The sequence below is a fragment of the Hemicordylus capensis genome, chromosome 5 (genome assembly GCF_027244095.1).
Source record: "Hemicordylus capensis ecotype Gifberg chromosome 5, rHemCap1.1.pri, whole genome shotgun sequence".
Lineage (NCBI taxonomy): Eukaryota > Metazoa > Chordata > Lepidosauria > Squamata > Cordylidae > Hemicordylus > Hemicordylus capensis.
Genome location: NC_069661.1, coordinates 21,342,279 through 21,359,415, shown reverse-complemented (window position 1 = coordinate 21,359,415; position 17,137 = coordinate 21,342,279). Strand labels below are relative to the sequence as shown.

The 17,137-nt window shown below is 44.2% G+C and overlaps 1 protein-coding gene across 6 annotated transcripts in view; it reads right to left on the bottom strand.

The window, feature by feature from the left end:
• Positions 1-17,137, bottom strand: part of PTPN13 (protein tyrosine phosphatase non-receptor type 13) — a 204,958-nt gene that overhangs the window by 7,637 nt on the left and 180,184 nt on the right. For 5 of the 6 annotated variants that reach the window (XM_053256446.1, XM_053256447.1, XM_053256448.1 and 2 more), the window contains 7 exons: positions 16,157-16,291; positions 13,422-13,501; positions 11,715-11,770; positions 10,565-10,668; positions 7,017-7,165; positions 6,235-6,325; positions 37-374 (listed from right to left, as the gene is read on the bottom strand). In XM_053256446.1, the coding sequence (XP_053112421.1) occupies positions 37-374; positions 6,235-6,325; positions 7,017-7,165; positions 10,565-10,668; positions 11,715-11,770; positions 13,422-13,501; positions 16,157-16,291 (953 nt within the window). The remainder of the gene's footprint in view (positions 1-36; positions 375-6,234; positions 6,326-7,016; positions 7,166-10,564; positions 10,669-11,714; positions 11,771-13,421; positions 13,502-16,156; positions 16,292-17,137) is intronic. The other variant, XM_053256443.1, reaches the window with a different exon arrangement.

The following is a 17,137-nucleotide window of genomic DNA, read 5'->3' as shown; positions in this document are numbered from 1 at the left end:
CCCACAAAGCCATAACGTGAAGCTTGAATTACTTACTTGAATATCCTCCAGCTCCATGACTCTAATGACAAAGCCTTTCAGCTGCTGCAGCCTCACAAGAGCAAGCCGGAGCCTATCATCGACCATAGTGGTTTTGCCAAGGACGTCGGGCCAATACCGCTGGCATTTGACCTTTTCTCCTTCTACCTCCTGTGTCATCATGGCAATGACAGTGCAGTTTTGTTCCCAAGTCATCTGCCAGAAGTCCGCCACAGTGGTTGGGAGGGGTCCTTGGCATGCAACATAAACATATTCCTTACTCCCCACTTGCATTCGGATGAAGCTGGCATTGATGTAGCCCCCTTCGGCCCCCAGAGGCACTCTCGTGGTGTCATCTGCAGTCCCCAACAAAGAACCACCATAATGAATCATTAATTCTGATTAGTGCACTGTCTGTGTGTACAAGAGGACAAGTCTCTGTCCTGAGCCACTTACAGTATATTCAACATTACTCAACACAGGTGAGACTTAGGAGGAAGGTAAGGGAAATGGAGACAAGTGTAAACAGGTGAAGAATAAGCAATTCTGTTTTCAGGCACTGCGTATGAACTGAGGCTCAGTTACGGTAAGAAATGGGCCTAGGGGACTGTGCTAAAGGCTGGTGTCATAGGCTTGCATACAACCACTTGCAATGATATTATTTCAGTGCTTCTTCCAAATGGTTTGTGGAAGCTTTCGGCACAATGCCAGAATAGAGAAAGCATAAGAACATAAGCACAGCCCTGCTGGATCAGGCCCAAGGCTCATCTAGTCCAGCATCCTGTTTCACTCAGTGGCCCACCAGATGCCTCTGGGGAGCCCACAGGCAAGAGGTATGTGCATGCCCTCTCTCCTGCTGTTGCTCCCCTGCAACTGGTATTGAGAGGTATCATGCCTCTGAGGCTGGAGGTGGCCCTCAGCCACCAGACTAGTAGCCGTTGATAGACCTGGACTGCACTGGAAGTGTGTCCTTCCAATGCAGTCCAAAGGCATGCACCTCTAACACTGGAGTGTGCAAACCTCAAATGTGGACATAGCTCACGCACGTCACTGCTGAGGCTGGGATGATACGTAGGTGCTACTGTAGGACATTGCATGCAAGAGAACTGGCCATCCAAGTCACACAGGTGTCTGTTTTATTCCTTTCTTTGTAATATCTGAAGCCAACCCCTGGAAATGCTCTTAGTGATAAGGAAGTGGCTTGGAATGCAGTATGTTTGGGTAGCTTTTTGCAAACTGGTGTGAACGTAAGAACAGGCTTGCTAGATCAGATTAAAGATCCATCTAATCCAGGGATTCTCAATGTGTGGGTCCCCAGATGTAATTGGACTTCAACTCCCATAATTCCCAACCAAAGGCCACTGGGGCTGAGGATTATGGGAGTTGAAGTCCAATAACATCTGGGGACCCACACGTTGAGAAACCCTAATTAATCCAACACTGTCTCTAAACATTGGTGGCCACAGGGCCCTGGGAAGTACACAAGCAGGAGGGTATGACAGAGATGGACATTCCCTGTAGCTTACCTTCAGCAACTGGTAAAAATGCATCGTGAAAGATACATGGGGAAAAAGGGAAAATCAGAATCGTGACTTTAGAAGCATCTGAAAAGCCAATGTGCACTCCCATGCATGAAAAGCATACGTGGAGACACATTTATGGATGCCAAGAACGATAAACTTAATGTGTGTGTGTGTGTGTGTGTGTGTGTGTGTGTGCGCGCGCGAGATCAATCTCAAATTTTAAAAAAATTTCAGGTGCATAGAGAAGAAATATGAAATGCAATGGACTGCAGGGTTACAGCCTCAAAATCCAAGTTTCTAGTTGGTGGCTGCAGAGAAATAAAATGGTGGCTGCAGAGAATGCAGAAAGCTTTTGGATTTAGAAAAAACCAAAATCTTAACCATATATATATATTCTCAATGTTGTAAAGTTTTAAGCTTGTCATTTTGACAACGTTTCTTTGACTTTGGGGCAACAGTCACCTCCAGTGACTGTTGCTGGTGTGTCTTATCTTATTTCTCTTTTCAGATTGTGAGCCCTTTGGGGTCAGGAATCCATCTTATTTGTTTGTTATTTCTCTGTGTAAACTGCCCCGAGCCATTTTTGGAAGGGCAGTATAGAAATATAATAATAATAATAATAATAATAATAATAATAATAATAATAATAATAATAAAAACAACAAAATAGAAAGATCTACAAATTGAAAGGCTGTAGCAGAAGACGACCAAAATAAACCCAGTAGTAATTGGCGCCCTGGGTGTAGTTCCAAAACACCTTGAAGAGCACCTCAACACAAGTGCCACAGAAATCACCATCAGTCAATTACAAAAAGCAACTTTACTGGGAATAGCCTATATTCTGAGACGATATCTATAATAATAACAATGACAATATTGATAATAAAATTCAGCCATCCCCAGGTCCTTGGGAAGGACCCGATGTCTGGATAAAACAAACCAGTCAATAACACCTGTCTGACTGTGTAAGCAAGAAACAAATAATAATAATACCAATAATACCAAAGTCCAAACTCAATGGCGGGAACACCATACAAGCCATAAACACCTGGGCTATACCTGTTATCAGATAACCGCCTTGGGGTTTTCTTTTAACGAAAGGCGGTATAGAAATGTAAAAATAAATAAATAAAAATAAAATAAAATACACTGCAGGAATAATAGACTGGACCCAGGCAGAGCTAGAGATGCTAGATCGTAAGACCAGGAAAATAATGACCATCAATCATGCTCTGCACCCCCGCAATGATGAAGATAGGCTATACCTCCCTCGCAGCTCAGGTGGAAGAGGAATGCTGCAAGTCCATCAAATAGTACAGGAGGAGAAAAGAGGCCTTGAAGAATATATAAAGGACAGTGAAGAAGATGCACTTCAAATGGTTAATAACGCGAAACTATTCAACACCAATGAAACAAAGCAGGCCTACAAGAAAGAACAAGTCAAGAACCGAGCAGAAAAATGGAGAAATAAGCTCCTGCATGGACAATATATGCACAATATAACTGGAAAATCAGACGTCACCAAGACCTGGCAATGGCTTAAGAATGGCAACTTGAAGAAAGAAAGAGGGTTTAATATTGGCTGCACAAGAACAGGCACTAAGAACGAATGCAATAAGAGCAAAAGTCAAAAAATCAACAACAAACAGCAAGTGCCGCCTTTGTAAAGAAGCAGATGAAACCGTGGACCACCTAATCAGCTGTTTTAAAAAGATCGCATAGACTGACTAAGCAGATGAAACCGTGGACCACCTAATCAGCTGTTGTAAAAAGATCACATAGACTGACTACAAACAAAGGCATGACAAGGTAGCAGGGATGATACACTGGAACACCTGCAAAAAACACAAGCTGCCTGTAGCCAAAAATTGGTGGGACCATAAAATTGAAAAAGTTGAAGAAAATGAAGATGTAAAAATATTATGGGACTTCCGAGTACAAACAAACATCTGCCACACAACACATCAGATGTAACTGTAGACGAGAAGAAAGAAAAACAAGTGAAAATAATCGACATAGCAATACCAGGGGCTAGCAGAATAGAAGAAGAAGAAAAAAGAAAAAACGACAAAATACAAAGATCTACAAATTGAAAGGCTGTGGCAGAAGAAGACCAAAATAATCCCAGCAGTAATTGGCGCCCTAGGTGCAATTCCAAAAGACCTTGAAGAGCACCTCAACACCATAGGGGCCACAGAAATCACCACCAGCCAATTACGAAAAGCAACTTTACTGGGAATAGCCTATATTCTGAGACGATATCTATAATAACAACAGCAACAATATAGATAATAAAATTCTGGCATCCCAGGTCCTTGGGAAGGACCCGATGTCTGGATAAAACAAACCAGTCAATAACACCTGTCTGACTGTGTAAACAAATAATAATAATATAAAGAACTACAAATTGAAATTGAAAGGCTGTGGCAGAAGACGACCAAAATAAACCCAGTAATAATTGGTGCCCTAGGTACAATTCCAAAACACCTTGAAGAGCACCTCAACACCATAGGGGCCACAGAAATCACCATGAGACAATTACAAAAAGCAACTTTACTGGGAATAGCCTATATTCTACGACAATATCTATAATAATAATAACAACAACAATATTGATAATAAAATTCAGCCATCCCAGGTCCTTGGGAAGGACTCGATGTCTGGATAAAACAAACCAGTCAATAATACCTGTGATTGTGTAAACAAAAACAACAACAACAAAACAACAACAACAACTGAAGGGAAAAAATTCCAGGAGTCCTCTTCTCACGACTTCACAAAAAATGTAGCTGATGAAAGATCTGGCAGGATCTCTGAAGTGGCAGAAATTATTTCTTGGAAAACAAGTGCTTCAAGATCTAGCTAAAACGTTGTACCACTGTCTGTCCTTCTGTGGCAGTTCTTTGCATTGCTTTGTTCCTGGTTGACTGTCCAGGTAGAAGTTTTGCTCTAAGCAAGAAGGAACTGCCCCTGACCCTCTAAGGCAATGCTAACTGAGCAAAGAGGCATCTTTTAAAAGTGATGATTCTCTTTATTGAGCAGGGGAGAGCAACTGGCCCTATCCAGCCCCAGCACAGCATCCCTCCAGTGTGGATTTTCTCTCTTTTTAGATTGGGAGCCCTTTAGGGACAGGGAGGGAGCCATCTTTATTTATTTTTATTTCTCTATTTAAACCGTTTTGGGAACTTTTATTGAAAAGTAAATATCCATCATCTAAGCATGCTTCCATTCCTTGCAAGATGAATTTCTTCCTTTGCTCCCCTGTCGTGTATTTTTTGGTTTGTGGAATTAAAAATTAAATAACGTGATATGTATACATAGATGTACAAGTATACAGATGTCTGTACACTTGAATACATCTGTGTGAATGGCTGTACCTGAGTTCGTTTTAAAAGTGAACCTGGATACAGGCCCTTCAAATGCATAGTACAGACAGGAAGTGTACTTCTATTCCTGTATTCAATATAACATGTGAATGACTGTACCTGTGTACACTGTGCACTCATCGTACAAGTGTTAAACGTAATGTGTGAATGGGCCTGGGGCAGTGGTTGTGGTTGTTCTCGATATATCTAGTTTGGCCCACAGTTATACAGAGGTGGAGCAGCACTCCCTGTTTGAATCATTGTCCTGCCCCTCAAGTGCGGTTATGCAATTTGGTACCAGACATTACGAATATTATGGAACATGTGACTGCTACTGATGGTTCTCCAGCCTGAAACTAGTCTGGTTGTTTGATGATACAAAACATCCAAAGAGCAGATCACCGATCAAGCTGCATTTCTTGTCATTCACCAAGCTGGACGGAGCCCACTAGCCTTCCTTGAGGGCTCCCTAAGGGGACTTGGCAGCCCCACTTCAAAAATGTCCAGCCCCAAGCAAAAAGCCAAACCAGGAGGTTTAGAGAGTCCCAAGTGAGCCACAACTGAAAAGACCTGCTACTGTATTGGCTCAAAGCCTGTAATGCCACAAGAGGAGGCCTTCTAGCCTCTTCTTCACAGCATGGCCTCAACAACTCACCAATCCCATCCTGGTTCTTGGGAATGTAGGAAGCTGCCTTATACCAAGTCACACTATTGGTCCATCTAGCTCAGTCTTGTCTTCAGTGCACTGACTGACATAGGCAGGCAGGAGTCTCTCCCAGCCTGACTTGGAGAAGCCAGGGACTAACCCAGGGACATGGGACTTCTGCATGCAAAGCAGATGCTCTCCCACTGAGCTACGGCCCCATACTTCCATTCTACCTCGACTTACAATCAGTATACAGATCTCCCAGCATGATGAAAACATGTTGCTCAGCCAAAGGTCCATAACTATCTTTAATTAGATGACCATAACAATGACTAACTTTCTTGAAGTAAATGGAATCTGAAGGCTGAAGTAGGTTTCAGGTCTCAGCTTATTACAATGAAGCTGGATAGAATAAACCAAGATAGGCCGGTTCAGGGGTCACGACTGATCTTGGTTTGTCTTTAACCTTTATTGGATGTAGAATTCTTCTGAGGCTTGTGCAGACACACACCCAAGGCTCAAGAATGTGGTACAGAACCAAGATATAATGGCGATTCCATGTGATGTATGAACTGGTCCACTCTCTTCACTATGTAAACCTCCTTATGAACTTTTCTTGTTGAAGAGTGGTATACAGGTAATAATAATTTCATTTAATGGTCTCCCGGAAATCAGGACTTACAGGGCAGTATGTTCTTATATCTGTTCTTCTTCCTGTTTTCCTTTGTTTGGCCCACCAAACACTGATCCAAAGGTTTTAAGTTTTGAAGATTCTGTAAAGAGATATGTAGATTGCATAAGATTGTCTAGAAGAACAGTTGGTTAACAGCATGATTAATGATGCAATGAACTTTAAGTTATCAATAGGTCTCAGCTAGACTTGGAGCATGAACTGAAAGAATAGAGAATTTAGTCCAAGAAATGGCTGGATCTCTGGTCACCAACTTAAGCTCAATTACTAGGTCACCCAAAGCTCAATATAGGTGCTTTTCCCCCTGAGCTATTTGAAGGGACAATTAAAACAAAACCTTAACCTTCAACTCCATTGATTATGATTTACTTTCACCAATTAAAATGCCCCCCAGTGATCAATCAGCTGAAATTTTAGATGATCAATCTACTGAATAAAGTGTGCTGTACTAATGATGACACAAGCAATTAGTAGTTGTTCCACAAGCAACTCATGATAAATCATTGGAGAAGGCACTAAATGTGGCTCTTACAGTCAGGGGATAACTTTCAGTTCAGGCCATAGAAATAATAAATAAATAAATAAATAAAATCTTTTAATCAGATTTGTTTTATATTTTTAGCTTAATATTTTAATTGTGTCATTTTAACAATCTTGTTTTTACATTCTGCTGTAAAGTCCGAGTGAAGGCCGATGAAAGAAGGAAGCAGAAAAACTCAATCAAGCTTCTCTTCCCAGGTGTGTCCTTGCAGGCTCAGGGAGGATTGGCTTACCTCAATCTCCTTCGAAGGGACTCCTTGTTCCAAAAGTCCCCGCAGCATCCGAATAGTTGACTTCAACTTGGACCCAGTATATTTGCCAGAAGGAAGCACTCGGACAATTGGAAGTGCAGCAAGCTCTTCGTTTGTGACTAAAGGGCAATCTGACACAGGAAGGAGGTGGATTTACTGGGGTCTGTAAACATGCAACTAAAAAAAGTGCACTTAGAACTTGCACTGCAGCACCACCAACCCACGAAACATAGCTGTGGCTATTTGCATGGCAGCACACGCTGTTTGCAGGTTGTCAATGGCTGATTAAAGCATATGATGGTCATTGCTTTTATAACAGCTACCTATAAGTAGTTGTTATAAGTAGGGTAGTAGACCACCTTTCTTCCATCATTACTCTCCATCCTAGATGCTTCATACTTGCTACTGATAGAACTTCAGTGCTTAAATCCCATTGTGATCAAGGAGATAATTTGGTCGGTGCAATCATTGGTTCACAGTGGATGGGCATGGCGTCTGCACAACAGGCACTTGAGGGCTAGTCAAATAGCTTCTTGGTGCAGTGGGTATGAGCAGCCGTTTCAGAAGGCATAGTGATCAGAGATCTCCAGGGCCAATCTTGAGACTACAGGGCACTTCTAGCCACTGACTTCTTCCAGGTGATGTAGCACTAGGATGGGTGGTTGGCACAATGAGAGGAGAGAGGGGTACTGTTGCTCTCAAAGAGAGATGGTACCTCTAATTACCCCTGCAACAGGAAATACCTCTTAATGAATTGTTTTATGTTTTGGAGCTATCTTGCTGCAACTGTACCTCCGACCTAGACGGACCCTGGGGAAGTGCTCTAATCAGTGCTCTAATCTTTTTTCCATCTGTGGGCAGAATGAGTTTTGTTCTAGGCGGCAGTATCAAAGCAGTGTGCATGCACATGCATTCAGAGTGGGGCCTTCCTGATTCAGCCTGAATGGAATCTAAAATTAACTGAGCAGACATCAAAAAACCTGAGTGCGCGCACATGTGCATGCCTTAGAGGGAACACTGACTTATTACTCTAGATCCCCATGGATTACTCTGTTCCTGTTGCCTATTGGTCAAACTGCAGGCCCCTAACCTCAGAGACCTCCCTACCCTCACCCCACTCCTGCTTCTCCCCACAGGAGCACGAGCAGCGGTTGACTGGGCCCTTCCTCGCTCTGCCACCACCATGGCCACTCATTCCCATCAGGCCGCTGACAGGCTTGAGCCCGTCCCTTGCCTGCCTGCCTGCCTGCCTCTGCCAATGGCCTCGGTGGCCCCAAACAGCAGCAGTGGTTGACTGGGCTCTTCCTTGATCCCACCTCCGCCTTGCTTTTCCTTGCATGGGCCTGTCCTTCACCCTTCCTTCTTTCTTTTTTCTCTCCTCCATTCGCTCTTCCCCTGTCTTTCTTCCCTTCCCTTCTTTCTTTCTCTCTCTCTCCCTTCCTGAGTTAACAGATCTTGTTCATCTTGTTTCCTCATCTAATTCACACAACGGCAGCCTCCTTCTTCTGAAAGGGCTCTTTTCTCCCTCTCTTCGCAGACCCCTGCCCACTATCCTTTTATATATATAGATTCCTCTCCCTACAATCAAGAGCATCTTCCGACCAGTAACAGTTGCATTCCAACTGATCTTAACCATCACAGGCTCCTCCTCCCTGTCTGCATTTGGAATCCCCACTGCCCAATCACCACAGTGCTTCTGCTTGGGAATTCTCAGGAGAGCTGCCACGCATGGGGTTAGTTACGGGTACGCCTTAGAGAATTATAGATAGATAGATAGACAGACAGACAGATATAGCTCTATGTACATATAAGAAAGTAAAGTCATGTCCTCAAAACACCTCTGAGGTTGAGGCTAAACCTAGGACACCACAGCCCCGGCTACTGAGAGTCAAGCCTACCCCAATCTGCCAAATTGCATCTGGGGCAGGGGCGTAACTACCATTAGGCAAAGGGAGGCGGTTGCCTGGGGGCCCCCACACCTCTAGCCCCTCCCCAGAGACAAGTCACATGACTCTCCAACATCCACCGAGCTTCCTTCATTATTCTGAACTAGTATTTTTAAGCCCGTTATGATAACGGGCGCTAGCTTTCTATCCCGTCTTTTCTGTCTCTCTCTCTCTCTCTCTCTTTCTGTCTCTTTTTCCCCCACTTGTCCCCTCTCTCTTTTTGTTTTGTGTTTTTGTTGTTGTCTCTGTTTTTGTTCTTCCTTATTTTGCTTTTACTTTTGGGGGGGGGGTTGTGGATGAATAACGGCCAAAATGGCCCATGAGAAGGTGGCCGCCCCCGCCTATTGCCCTCCCGCGCACCCAGCTGCCGGAGCCCACCTTACCCGCTCCAGCTCGAAGGAGAAGAGAGGAACTCGGGAACAGAGCTACTCTCTGTGTTAAGCTGCTGCCCATACTGTCGCAATGGACGCAATAGGCGTCCTTTGCGTCCATAGCGGCAGTTTGAGCAGTGACTTAGCACAGAGAGGAGCTCTGCTCGTGAGCGCCTCTCTTTTCCCTCGGGCTGGAGCGGGTAAGGTGGTCTTCGGCAGCTGGGTGGGCGGGAGGGCGATAGGCGGGGGCGGCGACCTTCTCATGGGCCATTTTGGCCCTTAATCTTTGGGGGGGGGAGCGGCGAAGGTGATTTTGGGCAGCTGGGAGGGCGGGTGAGCAGGCGGCGGCGGCTGTGAGCGGGCGGGGGCCTCGTTGGCGGCTTCGCCGCCACCTCGCCCAGCTTCATTTTGGGCAGCTGGGAGGGCGGGTGAGCAGGCGGGGGCGACGGCTGTGAGCGGGCGGGGGCCTCGTTGGCGGCTTCGCCGCCACCTTGCCCAGCTTCCCTGTCCCCCGTCTCGGTCTTCCCCCGCTGCCATTGCCCTCGCCTTTTTCAGGGCGGCCACTTCTGGTTGCCTCGTCCTCCTCTCGCCGTGCCGCAGCTCATGGCCGAGGCGGCGGCTCTGCCGCCGCCTCGGCCACTTTCCCCCGCCGCCACACACCAGCTAATGGCCGCCCATGGCTGTGGGACACTGGTGTCTGCGGTCCTGTGTCCCTTGGGCTGTTCTGGGCCTGCGCTTCGCGCAGGCCAGAACATCCCAGGGAGGCAGGGACGCAGATCCCCAACGTTCCAAAGCCACGGCCACTCACTTAGCCTTTTATTATATAGGATGATCCTTCCTTCGCACGCGTTTGAAAGTCCAGAAGGATCAAGATATGAGATCGTTGGGTTACAATCCCACCCCCCACTTCACTATATATTGTGAAGTGTGTGTGCGTGTGTATCAGGAAGGGGCCCATTTTAAAATTTTGTCTCTGGGCCCACTCCAACCTTGTTACACCCCTGATCTGGGGTGATGTTTCTTGGTCACTCTGGAGCAGGGCTGCACAACTTTTGCTCTCCAGCTGTTTTTAGACCACAATTCCCATCTTCCCCAGCTACTGTGGCTAATAGTTATGGATGATGGGAGTTGTAGTCCAACATTTGAAGGTGGGGGCAAAGTGATGGGATTTTGGAAACTGGCTTTTATCAATTCAGAATATTCCATTGTTTACCTTTAAGAGGCTTCTTCTGGTTTATTGATTCGATTGGCAACTCATCGCTTCCCCAAGTAATCTCATCATCCTCACCCTGTTCCATCAGAGGCCGTTGAGGTAATCTTGAGAGAGGCAAACAAACATTTCCTTAAAAATACAAAATGTGCATCCAAAACCAAGAGAAAAATCTGACTATAAAGGAGCTAATTCTTAGTAAAGTTCCTTTTAGGTACCTAATCCCTCTTTACATTTTGGGAGCCATCATATTTGATATTCTAAAATACACAGAAAATAAAGACTAAGCCAAGAATGGCAAATGAAACCAGGTCCCTAGAACACATCACAACAAATCAAGTGGCATGAATTCATTGCATCAGCCATCAGGTCACTCTATGAAAGCAACAAAAATCTAAGCACCAGAAAGTGTCTTTCACAAAAGTCAAACATAACATTAGGGCTTCCAAGATGTAGGCCACCAGAATCCAATACAGAGTAAGAAGTGATTTCAATGGGCTTACACACACCCAACTCTTTTTTGGACACTGCCCATTAAGTAAAATTACAAATATTATATCATTCGGGCTTTTACATGATGAAGGTGGTAACACTGAGATAACGTAGTGATGTTAGATTGAAAACGCTTTGCTTACATATGGATAAAAAACACTGGGTGGGTGGGGGGATACATTAAACACAGTGGCTGATATTCTAACGCTGAATCTGTGCAGTGAAAGGATGCCTGAACGTAGTGGTAGAGTCCTGGTTTGGAAGCAAGAGGCGCTCGTGCAAGGCAATGTTTGCAACCCTGAAATATGTACTAGAGAACTGTGCAGTCCTCAGGGATGTATTTCGAGGTTGCAAAGAGTTCTTCTGGTGGGAGGGGAGATTGGTGAAGGTTGCCTCCCTCCCACCCATGCTGAAGCGGGGACTCTAACACTGTGGCTGATTATCGTTTTACTGCATGGGTGCAACATTAGTCAAGATTAGGGATGTAAAGTCCTGGGGGGGGGGGGGGGACTGGGAAAACCCAGTGTTTTTTCCCCTGTGGTACTTTTTCTGGGGGGAAATTGCCCCCCACCCCCCACCCCCCCGCCAGGCCTTCACATCTCTAGTCAAGATGTCAGCCCGCTTGTTGATATTTTATTGCCTTTAAACTCCAGAGTCTCACCTTTCAGTCATCCCCTTGTCATGACAGTGTTCTTCGCAGCCATTTAACTGTGGTGGCTAAGGGGAAAAAATAGTTTGTAATGATATTATAAAACTGTCACATAAAAACAATTCCCCTTGCCCTTCAGATTTCAATAGTTTTCTTTAACTAAAAAGAAGGGCACCTCAAACAGTTCAGCGAAAGGAGGGATCTTTCCAGACATTGATATATTCCAGCTTCAGGGCAAATTACCACAGAGAAAAACATGGGGAACCCACAGGAAGGAAGAAGTCATCATATATTCTTGGCGCCATCTGCTGGCAATCTGTAGCAATCTGTCAAACGACAGAGAAAGCTGTCTTTTTTCATAATCCTTTTATTCTAAAAAGGCAGTTCTCTCAGTGTTTCACAGATTAGCAAAGAGCACCAGCAGATGGTGCTAAGAGTATATAATGTGAGCCCTTTTCTCTTTGTATGCATGAGAAGACTGGTCATTTTCCAGGATTAGACTTCTTCATCCACCTGCTTGCATTTTTTTAGCCTCTGTTGGACAGAACTGCAAGGGATTGTCTCACGAGGTGGAGGGGAAGGATGGTCTTCGCCAGAGTAGACAGCTATAGAATTCTTTTCCTCAAAAGCTGGGCAGGAAGGGAGTACACAGCCTTAAAAAAAACCTTGAGAGCAGATGTAATGTAGATACTGAGGGCCAAGTGAGACAAACGGTGTAACTTTCTTTTTTTCAAATAGTAGCTGTAGGTGTGTGCATGTGTGTGTTGTGGGGGGCAGATTTGGGTTGGGGCTGTGGATCATGGAGAAAAGGGTCTAACACTTTGCGTCCATACCAGTTCACTGACTTAAATTGCCTGCCCCAAAGCTGTGGCTAACTGCAGAAGAGAAAATTTACACAATTTTTGAGCTTGCAAGTTTCCCCTTTGTGGCTAATAGCACAGGGGAGATATACAGTAATTTGGACTGGGATGGTGATGCAGAGGGAAAAGGTTAGATTTTCCCCTTCCACATGCTGCAGCCCCAATCCAAAAACCCCCACCACAGCTGTTTTTTGAAGACGAAAAAGACATTAAGAATTACATTCGCAGAATTCCCACATTGTGTCTAGCTGAATTGAGACAGTGTCTAGATCGCTGAGCTGAACAGTGTTGACATCAAATCTCACCTCTATGAGATTTGAGACACTAAGTCACTTTTGGCAACTCACATTTGTTTAAGCCTCATCTTCCCACCTGCAATATGGGGATAATCATACTCCCATACTTTACAAGGTGGGTGTGCCTTGGAAGCCCTCTGAAAGCACTATACAGATAGTGAGGGTGTTTCAAGATGGAGAAATACCCCGTTTTGAAACAGAAATTCTTACTGCTTCTCTGTTTGATGGCCAGCTGACATCCCTGGCCATTGCACAACTTGAGACTGCTTAGTCTCAAAAACCTTGATTCTCACCATGAATTGGCACCAGTGACCAGCAGATGGCACCGTGCAAATGCAGGATGGCCAAGCATGTCATCTCTGGAAGAGGGAGTTCAGGAGTGACAAGATTTTCTTTTAAAAACATAATATTTCTCTGTCCCGAAATATCTCAAGATTTGTTATTAACCAGACAGATGAATGCTCCTAGAGTTTGTCTATTCATAAACAAAGTTAGAGCACTTGAGACAGACTAATCTCTTTGGAATAAAAGTAATGCCACCACCAGCATAACATTTGCTTTACCTCTGGAAAATCTTCAGGCAATGAGGATCCATCACAATCTGTGTCCTCGGATTTTTCTTCTGCAAGCTTGCCATTTGTCTCTGCAGGGAAAGAAACATAATGAAAGACTACAGCACTGGAAGGACTGGGCTGGTTTTAATTCACACAAAAAAGACTGTGCCTGAAATGGAGGTCACAGCAAGCCTCACCCACAGATTTGACCACAGGCAGTACTGCCATAATGGCAAAAAGCAAAACATGACTCAGACCTCAGACAGGTATGGAAGAGAGAGGTGAGTGCAGCTCCCCAGAATGGCGGAAGAGGGCATCAAGTGTGGCAGTAAAAATGCAAAACTGCCACTGGCCCTAAAGGAGATAACTTGCCATTTTCTGCCTCCTCAAAAGCAGTATGGTCCACCCTGATTCCTTCTGAGCATTAAGATGGTGCTCTCCATCAGAAGTTATATACAGAAACTAGATTTTATTATATGTAACTTCTTATATAAAAGTTGGGTTTTTAAAATCTGCTGCCTCATTAATTAGGGCCCCTTTTTGGTCAAAAGTTTTTTTAAATCCATTAACTCAACCAACTAACTGATTTAACATTACAGCCCTGAAATCAACATCACAAAACAGGCTGCTAGTTTCTAGCAGTATTCCTTAATACCTATTGAGGCTGAGAGGTTGCCTCAAAAGAGTTAGAAGTTCAACTCTAGATTCGTGTGTCCTTTCAACAGAAAACTAACTCAAATTGTATCTACTTGGGGTGAGTCTGGCCCTCTTTAGCTGGCTGTTCCTACCACTTGATGCTCTTAAAACGACTCTCCTTTCTTCCCTTTCCAAGCCAGGGGCAGGCACCAGATGGTAGCCGCCGCCTCCGCCTCCTCCGGATATTTATATACTGCTTCTTCAACCAAAGTTCTCAAAGTGGTTTACATAGAAAAATGAATAATACATAAATAAGATGACTCCCTGTTCCCAAAGGGCTCACATTCTAAAAAGAAACAGAGGCAGATACCAGCAACAACCACTGGAGCGAAGCTGTGCTGGGGTTGGATAGGGCCAGTTGCTCTCCCCACTGCTAAATAAAAGAGACTCACCACTCTAAAAGGTGTCTTTTTGCTTAGTCAGCAGGATCTACTATTAAAAAGTAGATTTAAGCTTTCTGGCATGCTTCCATTAACCCAGCTAGTTGATTGTCGTGACTGACCTTGGCAGAGAAGGAAGAGGGTTTTCCAGATGGCAATAAAGTGTGGAATCTGCAAAACGTTTGTGCCAGTTCCAAGTGTGATCTGACTCGCCATACAGATGCTCCTGCAGGCTTCCATGCTTTTTCCTAGTGTGACCCAGCTATATACTTGCTGAGCAGGGACCTCATGTGATTCTCAGAGTGCCACCTGTTGGCCAGCTCATGCATTCTGAGAAGAGCCCACCCCTTTCCTCACCACAAAAGGAGTAACAAAACAGGGTGAGTTCTTTTCAGAATACAAGAGTCAGCCAGGCCAGCAGGTGGAGCTACACAAATCATGCAAGTTCCCTGCTGAGCACGTGTACAAAGACCATGCAAGTAAGGAGTTTCGAAATTTGCAGGAGTGTCTGTATGAGGAGTAAGATTGCACTTGGATCTTGCTCAAAAGCTTTGCAGATTCCACACTTCACTGCAGTCTGGAAACTCCCAAATAAAACCTAGTCATTGCTTGCAAACCATAAAAACAAACAACTTTTTAAAAGGGCACTTTTAAAGGAAAACCCCTCTCTTAATATTTATTTATTTCAACATACTTATATCCTGCTTTCTATGATGTGAATTCAAAGTGGCTAAGAAACTAGTTAAAACCCCCATAATAAAAACACGGACAACCAGAAAAATCAATGAAATCTCACAATGAAAACATGGATAAAATCAGCATCACAACAGATTCAAAAGCAGCATCAATAAAGGCCAAACAACAACATGACATTTTAAACATGATATTTGGTCCCGCATGTTTTTTGTTCAAGAGCATCCACAAGGGTCCTCAATCCAGATTGGCACCACTATGTGTGGAGGAGAGGGATGAAGTGTTTACCCCCCAGTCTAAGTCCAGATCATGCCTCTTCGCATCTGCTATTTGCCCTGGGAGGGAAACTGCTATTGACAACAATATCAGAATGTGGAACAACAGCGGAATGAAACTGAAGGAATTTGCTCATCCTTAGAACCTGAAACAATGGCAGATAGAGTTCTGCAACTGACACACACCAAGATATCTGAATGCACCTGTAAATCAGGTGACCGTGTCATTTTAAGCAATGCTGCTCCTAATTGTCAGCAATTTTGGAGAGAGAAAAAGCTTTCCCAGAAGTTAATGAAGACGTAGGCCAGGATAAGGAATATGTGGCCTCTCTAGATGTTGCTTAACTACAACTTCCATCACCCCCAGCCACAATTTATTACAGCTGGGGATGATGGGAGGTGGAGTTCAGCAACATCTGGAGAGCCACATGTTCCCTTCCCCTGATGTAGGCCAAATTAGTGCCAACAATTTAAAGGCCCTGAGCCATTTTTGGAAGGGTAGTATAGAAATCAATCAAACAAAACAAAACAAAACAAAAAACAAAACAAAGGCCTCCACATAATTATGACCTGAGAAGGGATGTTCAGCAGCCCTCATAAAAAACAATCTGGCAAAACTGCATCAGTTCTGGAACAGCTCCTAGATGCTCTTTATAGGGCTCCTTGCCTGCACAGAGGGCCATCTGGGGGTTTATGGTACCTGGCAGATGGTTCCCAGATGTGGCATTACTGCGGTTTAACAAGTTCTGGGCTTCTTCATCGACAACGTCCAAAAGGTACTGAATGACTTCGTTGTGATCATCCTCATCATAAGAGTCGTCATCTTGTACATCTGCTTTAAATAAAATTGTAACAGACTGAAATGTGTCAGATGTATTTGGGTAAAAGTAAATACAGAAGGTGTGCATAAACCGTGCAATAGAATTTCAGTCTCCCCACACTCAAGGTAATATTATTTCTTTATTAGATTATCTCTTTTTTTTCTTAATGCAATGCAGTTCTTTTTCATACACGCGCGCACACACACACCTATTACCTCCTTCCTAGTAAAAGAAGAAAAACTTGACAGAAAATCCAAAATCTTGGGTTCATGGTGAGAATATTTATACCAACTTTCAACAAAAGAAATTCTCAAAAAAAAAACAAGACAGGCATCAGGATCAGTCCCGGGAGGGGTGCTGTGCTGGGTCCCCGCTGCTAAATATAAGGGAGCCACAATTTTAAATGGTGCCTCTTTGTCCAGTTGGGGGGGGGGCTTTGAGTATGTGTGACTATCTATCCATCTAAGAGACTGTATTTCCTGTTTGCTTTTTAATAGGAAAGCAAAAGCTTTAATTGGGTAACAAAAGAATAAAATCAATTTAACAGAAATAAATAAAACACTAGAAAATCATAGAACATCGCTGATAAAATCAGCTTTAAACTGTACACGTTGCGGATTAGGACAAAAAACAAATTTAGGAACAGCAGAGGGAAATTATCCTATATGAAACCATAGCGGCATTGAGCAAAAAAATTAAAACAAACTCAATTAAAATGCATGGGTGCAGAGAAATGTTTTGACCTGGCACCTGAAATGTAAAAGTGAGGGCACCCAGTGAGTCTCCCTGGGGACGGCATTCCATAAACAGGGAGCCACCAGCAAAAGAGGTGGGGGAGCCCTCTCCCAGATTACAAGCTT